Genomic DNA, 15,044 nt, shown 5'->3' on the forward strand with positions numbered 1-15,044 from the left:
CGACTCTAGTCGATTAGATTCACAACAAATATCATTTTGATGATTGAATCTCGACTACGTTGAAATTTATTTTATCCGAAAGAAATATTCTATTGGTGTAAAATTTTGCTCAAGTGTGATTTGTATATGATTTTTATGTTTGTACAAAGTTTATTTTTTTTGTAAATATTAATTAAAAGAAAATAATGAATGACTTAATTTGATTCAACTTAGATCGTTAAAGCGCTGGGTCCAACCCAGCCTGTTCCAGCTTGGCCCAATCCTTTTACATTTAGGCCGATTCAAATATTTGTAGACAAAAGAAAAGAGCAGCACGTGTGCGGGAACGAAAGACGCAAGGACGGATGACGGAGTTGGACCGATCGATTTGATTATTATGTTGTTTGAACCGGGTCGATTCCGGTCGATATGAGAAGCCCATCGCTCAGCCTCTGCCGTTCGCAGCCCTAATCCAAAGTGCTGCTATTTTGTACCATTTTGTTAGCGCAAGAAATGCCGGAGGAGCATAGGCGAAGGGAAGGCGGCGCCGGAGGCGACTCGCGGTCACGACGCGAGGAACGCGATCCCGACAGGAGGCGTCCCCATTCCCGATCTGAAAGAGAAAGGCAAAGGGAGCCCAGGTAACCTTCTCTGTTTTATCTCCCTCTCATTGTTCGACGCTGCAATTTTTTCCTCTTGCGCTATTTATTCCGCGTTTTGGTGGATTTCTTAGCAGATATCGGAGTTGCACACATTATCAGTTGCGCTATTTATTCCGCGTTTTTCCTCTTAATCATTGATAACCTGTTAGATGGTTACAAGAGTCTCTCTTTTGGATTAGCGATTGTAGTTATCCACAATGGTTTCTTTTTCAGTGATGGCTCTTTAGAGATGAGAATCCTTCAACCTTGATATTGTACTTAGCATTCCATGTTTTACGGTGAGAAGGTTTAGGAGCATTTCTTCTCAGTTTACAAGAAGCCTTTTTTGGGGGGTATTCTTTCAAGACCTTGGACTTTCTGAAACCTGAATTTTCTCTTGTTATTTCAACTCACCGCATTCTTTTTATTGATGGAAAGTTTTACATAAGGCAGTTAAAGAGTTAAGAACATAGAACTTACCTGGACGACTGATGATCAAATTTCTTTGGAGATTCCATTGCTGGTCTTCAGTTTTCTTCTCTTTATTGTTATTTGACCTGCTAAAGGAAGTAGTTGACTGCGAGAGCTGATTTATCAATCTATTCTATGTAGCTGTGACACCTGCCTATTATTTCAATTTTTTCTAGTGGAACTTATGCTTGTATCCTCAGGAGAACAAGCTTAATATATGAGTAATGTTTTATGTTTTCTCACATGTATTTTTTTTTTCCTTCTTGATGTTCCAAATCTTTCTTTGAAAAATATGTAAAACCAACTGTAATCTTGAGATTGTTGAAATCCTTCTGGATCTCTATGTGATGAATTATTACAGATGTTTGTTTTGTGTTCCAATGAAGCAATTCCAATTTCTATGTATCAGGAATCTTGAGCTTAGGAATCTGTCTCCTACTCTGCTGTTGTAGTATTTCATGATTTCATCCATATAAAAAACTAGTAAATTAGCCTTTTGACCTTATTATTATTAAGTCTTTTACATATGTTCTGTGTACTCATTTATTTGTGCTAAACTTGAATTCGAGTATAGGGATCATAATATTATCTTTGTTGGTGGATACCATTCTGTGGCTGGGTATCTTGAACATATGTTCTTTGGTTACTCTGAAACCATTAGTGGATATTAGCATTTTAAACTTTGGTATGTCTCTGCTTAAGGATGGCAATGGGGCGGGGTGGGGGCGGGTTTGCCATCCCCATCCCCGCCCTGCCCTCATTTTTTCTGATTCGGGGATTCCGCGAACCCAAATCCACAGGGATCAAATCCCCATCCCTGCCCCATCCCCAAATTTAATTTATATTATTATTATTATTTTATCATTATTATTAATGATAATATCAATATCAATATTATTAATAATATTATTATTAATATTTTCAAAAATTTTAATATTAATATTAACACTATTATTAATATTTTTAAAAATTATTATTATTATTTATTAATATTAATAATAATAATATTCGGTTCGGGGATGGGGATCGTATTTCCATACCCGCCCCGAACCCGCCCCATCCTTGAAAAAATCCGGGATCCCCATCCCTGTTTCGGATTTTCCCCGCAGAGCCCTGAACCCGCGGGGAAAATTGCCATCCCTATCTCTGCTATTAGAAGATTGATTGTATATAATACCACTCTTAAATTTCTGTTTTACTTGGTTGGAGATCATGATGAGATCACACATTTTTTCCTTCAGTTAGGTCATGTAAATTCTAAATTCATTGAGGCTTGCTATCCTTTAGTTCTCATAAATGTCCAGATATTATTTCATTACATTGCTGTAGGGGCATACTCCATTTTTCGATCCGGGTGAAAGTGAACCAATGTAATAGAATGGAGGGACTCGTTAACTTGTATTTGCATTTTACTTCTGACAGAGTCACTGCTTCTGATAATGTTCATAAGATAGTAGATGGTTACTCAGAAACCTTGATTTTTCTAGTTCAAATTACTTTAATTGTTGTTTTATATATTTTTAAGTGCCTTCATGGTTTGTTTATGTTTGTCATTGGTGTGTATGATCTTATTGCTCACATTTTCTAACTGAGTTTGCTTTTACTCTCTTGATAGTCCAAAAAGATCAAGAAGAGATGAAAAACCATCATCTGAGAGGAAATATTCTGGTAATAATGATTTGGACATTGATGACAATAGAGAGCGAAAGCATCGTAGGCGGTTTCAAGATTCTATGCCAGTAAGGATTTCTTCAGCAGCTGATACAAAGGTGAAGTTTGACTCTGCGAAAGATGGTTTTGACAGAAAGGCTATTCCTGATGACACTAAACGTCCTTCAGACACAGTAGAAACACCTCGGAGTCGATCTCACTTCCAGGTTTGACTTGTATTTACTGGAAGTTAATTTAATTACATAATTCAAATCCTCTGTCAAGCTTGTTTGGTCAACTAATAGTGAGCACTGTGGCAGAATTGAAATTGGAACATAACAATTGATCTGAACTGGTTTTCAAGGTAGGGATGCCCTGATAGGTCAAATTAGATCTTCAGCCATCACAAGTTTCTTTTGAAATATACTAGTTTTTCCTGGAATAACTGAATCAATCATTCATGACTGATGACAAGTAGGCAAAATCAAATGACAAAAGATAACATCCATGTAATTTTCTATATATGCAGGACTACTTGCGATAGATGACCTACTTTGCTTATGCTTTTTTTCTGAAGTATCATCTATTAAACAGAATTTTTGCAATACCAAATTCTTTTTCACCTACAAAGAAATCTTTTTGGTTCTCCTTGTAAAACTAGGACTTTAAAGAATTTAGTTCACATTTTCTAGGCTATTTGATCAATTCATTGTGTCGATAACCACCTAAAAGATATTATTTTTGGTGAAACATAGTTGTAGACCTAACATACTAAACTTTTATTCAAAGCTTAAATTTCAGATTTAATTATGAAAATGGTTTCACATATGTATTTTTGAGGTAGATGCTTGGATTAGCAGTAACGATGTGACAAACCACATTAATTTTTTTGAGCAAGAGCAGGTTATATACCCATTCATTCCAAATAGAAATGAAGGTACAACTCAAAATACAATTACAAACCATTTTAGTTCCAACTATTTATTCTCAACTACATGGATCTGGTCCTCTGGTCCATTCATTGGTCTATATGCAAAATTATCTCATTTATAATGTCTAGATTTTTTTTTTGATTACTCTTAATTACTTTAAAGAGTTTTTTTGATCTTCCTTCTCACATCTTCTATTTTAATCAATTCAATTTGTCTAACTATAGAACCTACTATGTTCATACTATATTAGTGTGTGTGTGTGTGTGTGTGTGTGTGTGTGTGTATTTCTATTTCCCCCTCTTTTTGTCTATGGAAGTTGCACATTATTGTTATTGGTAGTCATTTTTTATTTCATTCTTGTAACTATATATGGCTATCTTAGTATTCTCATCTTTGTGACACTTTTTTTTGTTTGTATTATTTGTTAATTGCTCAAAATTCTTGACCCATAAAGTACTATTGGTCTTGTAGTCTAAATACAAATTTAGCTTTAGAGCACTAGATAATCGCTAAAAAGTCTAGATGTTTTGACAGAAATTAAAAATTGTATTAACTCAAAACTTATCTAATACATGAGATTCTAACCCATATAAATTGATAACAAGACTTATTCTTCATAAAATAAGAGACTTTTCCTAAAAAAATTTAATCATCCCAAAAAAAGTAGCAAACCTTTCTAAAAAACCAAACCGCCTTTTATAGAAACTAGCTACACTATCATTTCTCATAATTTACATAATCATAATCTTATGATTTATTGAATATTTTTAGCTTAATTTTAAGAGAAATACATGGTTCCCATACTCTCCCTTAAGTTGGTGAATAAGTGTTTATCATTTCCATCTTGCATACAATACTTTGAAATACTGAACTACTTAACCCCTTAATAAGTATATATGCAATTTGTCAATGTGTAGATGGGTATAAATCAACCCACCATCTAATTTCTCCTTGAAGAAGTGTTTGACAATTCAATGTGTTTCATTCTATCACAATAAAGTCTCATTGGACCATCACATTTGATCTTCAATTTTTCTAAGATGATCTTTAACCAAAACAGTTTACACACCTTGAGTCACACTACATTGCGCCACTACATGCTGGTTTTTTGCTCCTTCACGTCACAAGTTGCCACTAAGAAAGGTGCAATTTATAGTGGTTGACCTTTTGTCAACCATTGACCTAGCACAATCAATATCTCTAATACCAAACCTCTATTTCTTTTAAATATAATACCCTTTACTTTCCCAAATACCCTTTTCTCTTATTCCTTTAAGATACTACTGTGTGAAATGCTTACAAATGAGTTTCTTTTGGGTTATGCATGAACATTGATACAGTTCCTTATCTACTATGACATCTTCCTCTACTATTCCAAGTTTGAGATTTGGTAGTTGGAGTATTTGTTGGCTTGTATTCTGTTTGTTTATTTCTTTAAAGAGATCTAAAAATGTCTCACTTATAGTGAGCCACCTCAATCCCAAAAAGTATTTCAACCTCTTCCTAATAATGTGATCTCAAACTCCTTCACCAAACACTAACTAACTTGTCTATAACATCAATTACTGGAGTGATATTTGGAATCCAAGTAGGTTGATGAGGATCAAATATTTGGCAAGCGAAAGATTAAATAGATCAACAGGAACTGAATATTTGGCACGAGGAAGTCTAGTAGTCAGGTTGAGGGTCAAATACTTGCACATGGAAGTCTTAGAAGTTTGGCAACTAAGGACTGGAATTTTGGCAGCATGAAGTCCCAATAGATTTGGGAAATTAAATGCTAGGCATTAAATGAAGTACCAGAGGCAATGAATCAAATCATATAGAAAATTTGGATAAAATTATCAAAGTAAAAATATCTCACATAGGAAGCAATCTTGCACAGAGATTGAAGCAGAATACTTTTCAATTGAAAATTTGATTAGTGCATAGTAAGGATCAAGAGTTGCCTTGCTTGACCCAATTGAAGCCTCTTCGTCCCACCCTATAATGTAAGTAGGGCAGGAATAAGACCTAAAAGAACCCATATATGCTTGGTGGCAGGTAAAAAAAGATTTTTTTTATACTGCCCCATTTGCTTTGTCTCAAATTTCTAGATTATTGTGTGATAATCCCCTCCCGAACCATATGAAAAGCGACATGAGGTAGGATGGGGAACTTTTCTTTCCTTGCCTCTCTTCCTATATTGGGCGGGAGTGAGAATTGAAAAATCATCCTTGCTCTACCCTGCCCATTGTCAACCCTATTATAGATCTTATATACTTTCTACCAACCAAACTAAAGGAATATCACTAATTAAGAAACAAAGTAATCCCATTATATGCTTACTAAACCAAAAGAATTACCAAACCAAAGGATAACAACACCGATAATTAAGACAATCACTAAAATCAATTGCAAACATAATTCAAATCAATTCATTTTTTCATTTAAAACTTTCTAAAGCGATAATTTCTTGTTTTCCTTATGGCTCATAATCAGTAGAACTCGACTTCAGGTGACTTCTTCACATTTTTGGGGGTCATCATTCCAAAGTGTAGGGAATAATCAGTTCACTAATTTTGTTCAACAATATTTCTTGGCTGTTTATATTCTCTGGACACTCCTTCCAATAAGTAGGAAATTAGTCCACCTTTGACTTTCTTCTAAATCATTTCCTTGCTTTCTCGTAGCTCTTTTTAAAGAATAGAAACTACTTTTGCTTATCATAGGATGAAGATGATACTTATGTCCTTGCATCAATCATGTGGTGTGAAGGTAATATTGCCGAGGATAAATTTGTATAAGCACAAACTGTCACAAAGTCAACATATGAATTAAGACTCGGATTTCTCTTGTCAAATAAGTATATCTTCAAATTTGAAAATTGAATTAGAGTGTAGATTGGTTGACAAGTTAAAAAAAATAAGCATTATAATCAATTGTCATTACAGTGTAACTAAATAAGTTGACCATGAATACTCCTAATGTAGATGATTTGAATTTAAATTGTATTGTGTCACTAGGAACTTTAAAATAATCATTAATCTTTATCTAATATAAGTTCCTCTTCTTGTATTAACATATATCTCTCATATCAGCTCATTAAAAATCTTAATAGGATCATAAGTTGTAGATAAGAAAAATAACTCATTAGGCCTGCAAGATTTCTAGTTTTGAACAACTATAAGAGGGCATACCAAAAGTTTTAATTATGCTTGGTTTCCTCAATTTTCATATATGACTTCTATGAATAATGGGGGTGAGTTATGACTTGTGACTCTAAATCATGATCAAATATCAAGCTGACTATTCTTGAAAGGGCCAAGGTAATAGGAGGCTTTTCTAAAATTGCATCATCAAGGAACTCATTGAAGGTGCTATCTGAAGGCTCTTTTAAAATGCCATCAAATGACTTTTTTAGGGTTGAGTTACATCTCAACTCTTTTATTTTAATTAAAAGTTCACTAATTGTGAGTAAAGCAAAGACTTTGTATTGTCTTTAAGTTTAGGGAAGTAACCGAGCCCAGCCAAGCTTTATGGTATTCAAGCTTGTTTGATAAGGTAACCGAGCCAAGCTAAGCTTAAAAGGAACCAAGCTATTGAAATGATTTTTCAAGCTTGGCTTGGTTTCTCTTTTATGAGTTTGAGCATTTAAGCTTGGCTTGAGGTAGGTCCGTTTAACTATTATCGAGTTCTCAATTCAAGCTTGTTTGATTGTTTGAAACTTTTACATTTTAAACTTGTTTGGTTGGTTAATGAGCTTAATAATATAAACTTATTTATTCATTTTGAAAGTTTCTTTATTTATTTAGCATGTTGATAAAAGTTATTTTTAGACATAGTTCATAAACATTGTTCACGAATATTATTTACGAATATTATTCACGAACATTAACAAGCTGAATATATATATGTTTAAGCTTGTTTGTTTAGTTTAACGAGTTGTTCAAACTTGTTCATTTAATTGATCTGTGTATTGAACGAATATAAATAAGTTCTTACCCAAGTCAAACATCAAGCGTGTTCACGGACGTTCGGTTCATTTACAATCCTATTTAAGGTTAGTTCATTTACGGATGATTATTTTGGTTTTGCAAATTTATGAGGTAATCATCTTTGAAGATGTAATCGAATAATTTTTTTTACCAATTTTCATTTCATTTTATGTCAATGTGTGATGAGTTCTACTTTTATTATGGAATGATGCTCTTGAATGCTTTGCCAAAATTCACTATCTGCTCCAATAAATTTATTGTTGAAAAATAGTGCTCATTCACTAGAGGACGTGTTATATCTATTAAAATAATCTTCAATGTTAGCTAAACAATCTAGAGATCTTTTAGATTCAGATTGTTTATCAAAAATAAGGGGTTATGCTTAGGCCTATATTGATCAATATTTCCAGGAGAATTATTTGAAACAAAGAATAATATGGATGTTCTATTTTAGTTTCCATTAATTTAAGCTTGTTTCCTAATGGGTAAACTTCATATATCTCTCTTCTAGAATCTATATCTATTATAAAATAACAGTGTAAAATTAAGTTACAATGATGCAAACATGACAGATGATAATAAAAAACAAATAAAGTTGCAATCAAGCAAAATTATACAGATTATATATTTATTATGGACAACGATCAAACTAAGTGAATCCTATATGATGCTTTGTTTTGTCTGGTAACGAAATAATGAATAATGGATGATGATATTCAAAAATTTAAACAAACCAACAAGTTAAGCAGATTTTTTTTTTCCTTTCAAATGTGTATATATCAAGATGATGCGAGCCTATCCAATATTGGTGTTCGCATGGGGTGGTCAGGGGTGGTCATGCCCAGCTGAGATGAGTCGCACTCAAACATAAGTCTTTTGGTCTTTTGTCTTATTAGATGTTATTTGCCTTGAGCAGTTTACAGGAGATCCTGATCATGGATCTGAAGTTGTACCCACAATTTTTTTTTTGTCTATTAAATTCGTTACATTAACTGAAGCTTTTTTTAAAAAAAATCTAAATCATATTGGATCCAGTGTGGGATCTGATATGCCCCATGTATTTTATTCTATGGTGGGAGAGGATTTAAGTTGCCAACATTGAATTGTTAGGAGAATAGTAACTCTTTGGGCTAATTATTCAATTTTTTTTGTGCCAGTATTTTTGGAAGGATTTTTATTGGGTCACACTTACCTTGAGGGTATAGCCTTTGGAATGCAGTGTGAACATCATATAGTTGACCTCAAACAATTGGGACAAATAATTTAATGATGATGTCATAAAAAGACATTCAAATTCATCTCTAACAAGTTTGTATTTTCATGATGTGAAAGTGGGATAAGAGGCCATGAGAAATTGAAAATTGATCTTCTACAATACTGATATGGTCCCGAGTATAGGATTGAGTCACAGGTCGAGATCCGGATCTGTACTTAGTTATGCAACACGTAAGGAGGGAAGGGAGGAGGAAAAATACTCGTCCTAGACAGAGTCCAAATCACTCAAGGGGAAGACTCATTCTAGACAGAGTCCTAATTGCTCAATTTTTCTCTCCTCCTTTATTAATAATGACACTCCTTATATAAGGAGTCAAACATGACTAGATTAGGAAAGACCAACCATAAAGGAAAACAAGGAATCAAAAATAGAAAAGCTAATTATGCCATTATTTGTTTTCTACTATAGCAGTAGTTAAATTAGGCCATTATTTATTTTCTACTAATTAGGCAATAGCTAATTTATTTCTAATAGCTAATTAGGTAGTGATTAATTTGCTTCCAACTATAGCGATGTTCACCTCGGCGTCCACATCATCACGCCGAGGTGGACGCCTTTGTTGAACATCGCTATAGTTGGAAGCAAATTAATTACTACCTAATTAGTTATTAGAAATAAATTAGCTATTGCCTAATTAGTAAAAATAAATAATGGCCTAATTTAATTACTGCTATAGTAGAAAATAAATAATGGCCTAATTAGCTTTTCTATTTTTGATTCCTTGTTTTCCTTTATGGTCGGTCTTTCCTAATTTTATCATGTTTGACTCCTTATATAAGGAGTGCCATTATTAATAAAGGAGGAGAGAAAAATTGAGCAATTAGGACTCTGTCTAGGATGAGTCTTTTTCCTCCTCCCTTCCCCCTTTACGTGTTGCATGACCAAGTACGGATCTCGACCTGTGACTCGATCCTATACTCGGGACCATATCAACTTGGTATTAGAGCCAGCCATGGGTGACACGGATCCTATCACATCCAAACTCGAGGCCTTCATGGGAAGATTGATGTCACAACAATAAGTTTTCATGGAGCAGATCACTTCTCGCCAGCAAGGACTAGAGGAGTAGATTGCCGAGATTTTCCGTACTGTTTAAGATGCTAGACGACGACCTTTGCACACTACAGACAACCCTACCAGCGCAGAGTATGACCCTTCTAAAAGCTAAAGGGTCAGAGGTTAGACCTGAATTGTCAACCAGCGGCACCATGGCTTCGTGATACTCAAAGATGGAGTTCCCCACCTATTCTGGAGAAGGGGATCCGCTAAGCTGGGTTAAAAGGTGCGAAAAATTCTTTACCAACCAAAGGACCACAGAGGCTGACAAGGTTAACCTTGCTACCTTCCACTTTGGTAGGGGAAGCCCAACTTTGGTTTGATCAGGTAGAGCAAAAAGAGACAGAGATGACTTGGAAGCAGTTCAGAGACCACTGTCATATCCGCTTTGGTCTGCCCCTAAACAACAACCCTTTGGGAGAGCTAACAAATTTGAAGCAGACAGACTCTGTAGAAGACTACCAGCGCCAATTTCAATCTCACCTCGCTCGGACCTCGGACCTCCGACCACAACAAGAAGTTAACTTATTCACTGCAGGGCTAGTCGAAGATCTCTGTATCGACATCGAACTGCAGAGCCTGAAAATCTAGGCATTGCAATGAATATGGCCAGGGCACTAGAACGGAAGCAGTGCTTCCATCAAGGTGGGGGGCTGCTGTGCACGAATTGGGGTGGGACCACAACCAAGCTCAACGCTAGCAGTGGTGGCCCTCCTTTGCGAAGACCAGGACCCCGGACATCAGCAAGGAGACTCCACCTGTTTCATTTTTCAAGTGTCTAACTCGCGCCGAGATGGCAGAACGGAGAGCCAAGGCCCTTTGTTTTAACTGTGATGAATCCTACTCCACGGGTCACAAGTGTAAACGTCTGTTTTGGATTGAAGTGCCTGATGACAAGGAAGGTGAGGAAGAGGGGGAAGTGAATTCAGAAATTTCCCTTCATGCTATTAGTGGTGTTATACCCCGCTTTCGATCTTGAGGACAAGCTCAGTATCGAGGAGGGGAGTGATGATGTGGACGCCGAGGTGGATGCCTTTGTTGAACATCGCTATAGTTGGAAGCAAATTAATTACTACCTAATTAGCTATTAGAAATAAAATAGCTATTGCCTAATTAGTAGAAAATAAATAATGGTCTAATTTAACTACTGCTATAGTAGAAAACAAATAATGACCTAATTAGCTTTTCTATTTTTGATTCCTTGTTTTCCTTTATGGTTGGTCTTTCCTAATCTTGTCATGTTTGATTCCTTATATAAGGAGTGTCATTATTAATAAAGGAGGAGAGAAAAATTGAGCAATTAGGACTCTGTCTAGGACGAGTCTTCCTCCTTGAGTGATTTGGACTCTGTCTAGGACGAGTCTTTTTCCTCCTCCCTTACGTGTTGCATGACTAAGTACGGATCCGGATCTCGACCTGTGACTCGATCCTATATTCGGGACCATATTAAATACATGAATGATGAATCAAGCTCATAACATCCAAGACATTTTGATCTAAGTGTCTGTCACAGTTGTTTCTTGTAGTTCAACATATGGAAACCTTTCTTATTCTTATCTATCTCTTTTCCTCCGTTGATCTAAATGTTTGACATAGTTGTTTCTAAGTCAAGTGTAATATCTAGAGTGTCATGGTTTGTAAAATCGCGATCCGGATCATAAGATCGCATGATCCTACGATCCTATGATCCAGAAGTACAAAATTGATCCTGGATCGATTGGGGTTGTTTTTTGCAGCAGGATCGGTGGGATCGTACATGATGGTAAATTTGGTACGATACTCTACAAACGATTCTACACGTTTTAAAATTTCTCGGCACCAGAACCACAAACAATGTATTCGTCGACGGCTAGTGACAGAGGAGGGAATGCACGAGCATGTGCAAGGAGGCTATGGAAGGGGGCGCGTGGACTTGCATGTCACTAATTTCTCATGACAGGGACTCAGGGAGGCAGTCAGAGCCAACGGAGGCTATTCTCCGACTACTTGTGATGGGGAAGAGAGGAAGGCGTTGCCCGACGACCGACATCGGCAGCGACAGGGATGCACGAGCAGGTGGATGAGGGGAGCAACGACGGTGAGGGTTTTAATACTACTTGTGATGGGGAAGAGAGGAAGGCGTTGGCCGACGATCGACATCGGCAACGACAGGGATGCACGAGCAGGTGGGTGAGGGGAGCAACGACGGTGAGGGTTTTAATACTACTTGTGATGGCGAAGAGAGGAAGGCGTTGGCCGGCGGCCTACATCGACAAGAGTGAGGGTTTTAATTGAAACCTTCTAACTTTAAGAAGATAGTTTAAATAGGTTTTCTCAAACCCTAATCGAATTATCCCATTAAAATATACATATAAATTTATTTTAAAATTTAAAATTTAAAATAAATTTTATTTATTTATTATATATATTATCAGCCTATTATTGCCATTAATAATATTATTATTATTAATTTAATTGAAATTTTAATCAAATATCAAATTGATTTAGTTCCCATTGATCAATTTGATCATTCTATCAAACACTAAATTAAATTTTAAGGGTTTTTGGTAGGATTGTACGATTCTACGATTCGATCACGACTAATCCGACATTGATCCCAAATTGATCCCGCATAGGATCACAATTCTACAAATTATGATTGATGTACTCGGTGATATTAATTGTAACCATGCGTATTTTCTGTTTACAAATTTTATCAATAATGTCTCTCTCATTTATAGTAGAATATACCATGGATATTTTTTTTTCCTTCTCTTTTTGCTTGTTTATAGGTGGATATATGCTAATTTTAGTAATTGGTAATTATTTGCTCTGCTACTGCAGGTAAAATATTGGAGGAGCAACTAATTCCTTTGCATTGGCATCCTCCATGATGCTGTGTTTGCTGTTAAGCCAATTACTTGCTCATCATAACTCATTCCTACTTCTGCACTTCCTATATGCCGGGCATTTTTGATAGACTATCTGCCTTATTTTCGGACATTCACTTCCTCCAGTCTGTAGAAATGCCTGAAAGATGCCAATTTAATTGTTCCAATGCGGCAAACTAAATTGCTTTCGTTTTGTTTACCAAATACATTTGCTTTCACTCTTCCACACAGCATAATCTTTTATCGGGAGGAGAAGATAATCTATTTCAAGGGGAGTTTACTTTTATTTTTGGACAAATATCTAACCTTCTTTATCTGACAAGTATATTTTTTCAAATGTTCAGTTAAGATGGTTATTTAATTTTGCTATTTGTTGCATACAAACATATTTTCATCCTCCTGATGTGCCATTTTTTTTGGATCCATTCCTGCAAATACATCATTTTATATAACAGTCTTATGCAGCACGATGAGCATGGCAGTGCTGGGAAGGATGGCCTAAGTTATGGTCACAGAGCAAATGGTAACTAATAATTTTTCAAGTCACTCATTTAAGTCGCATCTTATTGCTTGTCCTTTTTTTTTTTTGTTGTTGTTTTATGCACCATTATAAAGATACGGGAAGAGGTAATCTAAAGGAGCCAACTGGCGACACAGTGGATAAGAACATGGTATCTGATATGCCGAAAAGATCTGGAAGGGCTAAAGCTCAAGCAAAGGAATGGAAGCATGATGGGTTTTTTGAATTGGAGGGTCAGGCACTAGTCCCCAGTAAAAGACCCGCATTCAGTGAAAAGAAAATGCCAGCAGAGAAAGATCCTATTATTAGCCCTCGTTTGGATTCCAGAAATTGTCATGACCAACAATCAAATGAAGCCTCAAGAAGGGAAGAAAAGATAAACAACATGCGTGGATATAAGCCTGAGAGATCTTTTAGTCGAGCTGACGATAAGTATGATAAGAGGGATGAAAGATATCTCCAAAGAAATGAAATGCACAGGTCTAGTTTTCAGTCTATGGAAAGGCACAGTACCAGAGAGACTAGGGGCAGGGAAAGGTTTAGTGGACCATACGGTGAGCGGAGGCCATATCTGCAAACTGGTTTTCCGGTAGAGAAATGGAAGCATGACCTTTATGATGAAGGTAATAAAAGCCCAACTCCAGAGAATGAGGAAGAGCAGATAGCAAAGGTTGAAGCACTTCTGGAACTATAGCTATTGCAACTGTGGAGTAATTTCTTGCAAAAAATCTCTTTCGCCAAATACTTTTTCCTGCCTTTCGGATTCTAGAATTTGAACGGCAAAGAACTTATCAAGCTTTCTTAAATTTTGCAAATGTATTATGTTTATGTGAAATGTTGTCATTTTCGTGGGTGCTGTTATTTTGAATACAATGACAAAGGATGCGCGTTCCTCTCCTTGCGAACACTGTAGGAGCCATGCGTAGTAGCATATTTATTCTCTTGGTTCTCTTTCCACTATTATGGAGCCAAATGAAATGCTACTCACTTTAGCATGATATCATGAAATGAGGCTGAGACTGTTCAATGTGGAAGAAGAGCCAAAGCCCATCTAGATCCTTCACTGAAAGATGAATGGAAATTTGGTGGTCATGATAGGAGCATTCAGAAGTTGTGACTTTTGGTAAATTCATATATCCTAATGAGATTTCATTAAGTTGTGAGGCTTTTTCGTTTGAACATCAGTGCTCATTTAGCCTTTAAATAAGGTTCTTTTGGTTTATCCTTGAGATGTGTTTTTTTAGGTGTTTTGCCAAATCTGATTCTGACTGGTTGGAGACTTGGAGTCACATAAGTATGATATAATTTTTAAGGCAATTTAATCTTGCTTAAGATTTAAAACATTGAGAATGTTATTTTAATATTTTATATTTATATATCTAAATTTTAATTTTAAAGTTTATATATAACGAGAGAGTGTTTTAATATTTTGTAAATTTTATCCCGCACACTTTGTGCATACTTAAATTTTTTTATTTAATTTATTTTATGTTTAATAGTATAACTTAATTTTAAAACTTTAAAGGTAAAATTTTATTGGCACAATTGAAAACTTGAAAAAAAAAAAAAAAAAAAAAAATTGAGGCGCCTCAACTTGTGAGGGATGCCCATATGGGTGCCCACGATGGTTGTATAGGTTATATATATATATATATATATAAATATTTATTTA

General features: G+C 35.5%; 1 protein-coding gene across 1 annotated transcript; it reads left to right on the top strand.

Annotated features, from left to right (window-relative positions):
• The first annotated feature begins 413 nt into the window (after nucleotides 1–413).
• On the top strand, nucleotides 414–14,207 carry LOC122040912. Its single transcript, XM_042600403.1, has 4 exons — nucleotides 414–620; nucleotides 2,707–2,968; nucleotides 13,318–13,375; nucleotides 13,468–14,207. Exons 1-4 carry the CDS (start codon nucleotides 493–495, stop codon nucleotides 14,064–14,066), a joined length of 1,047 nt encoding a protein of 348 aa, XP_042456337.1. The 5' UTR covers nucleotides 414–492; the 3' UTR covers nucleotides 14,067–14,207.
• The last annotated feature ends 837 nt before the right edge of the window (nucleotides 14,208–15,044 follow it).

Source organism: Zingiber officinale, chromosome 2A (genome assembly GCF_018446385.1).
Source record: "Zingiber officinale cultivar Zhangliang chromosome 2A, Zo_v1.1, whole genome shotgun sequence".
Lineage (NCBI taxonomy): Eukaryota > Viridiplantae > Streptophyta > Magnoliopsida > Zingiberales > Zingiberaceae > Zingiber > Zingiber officinale.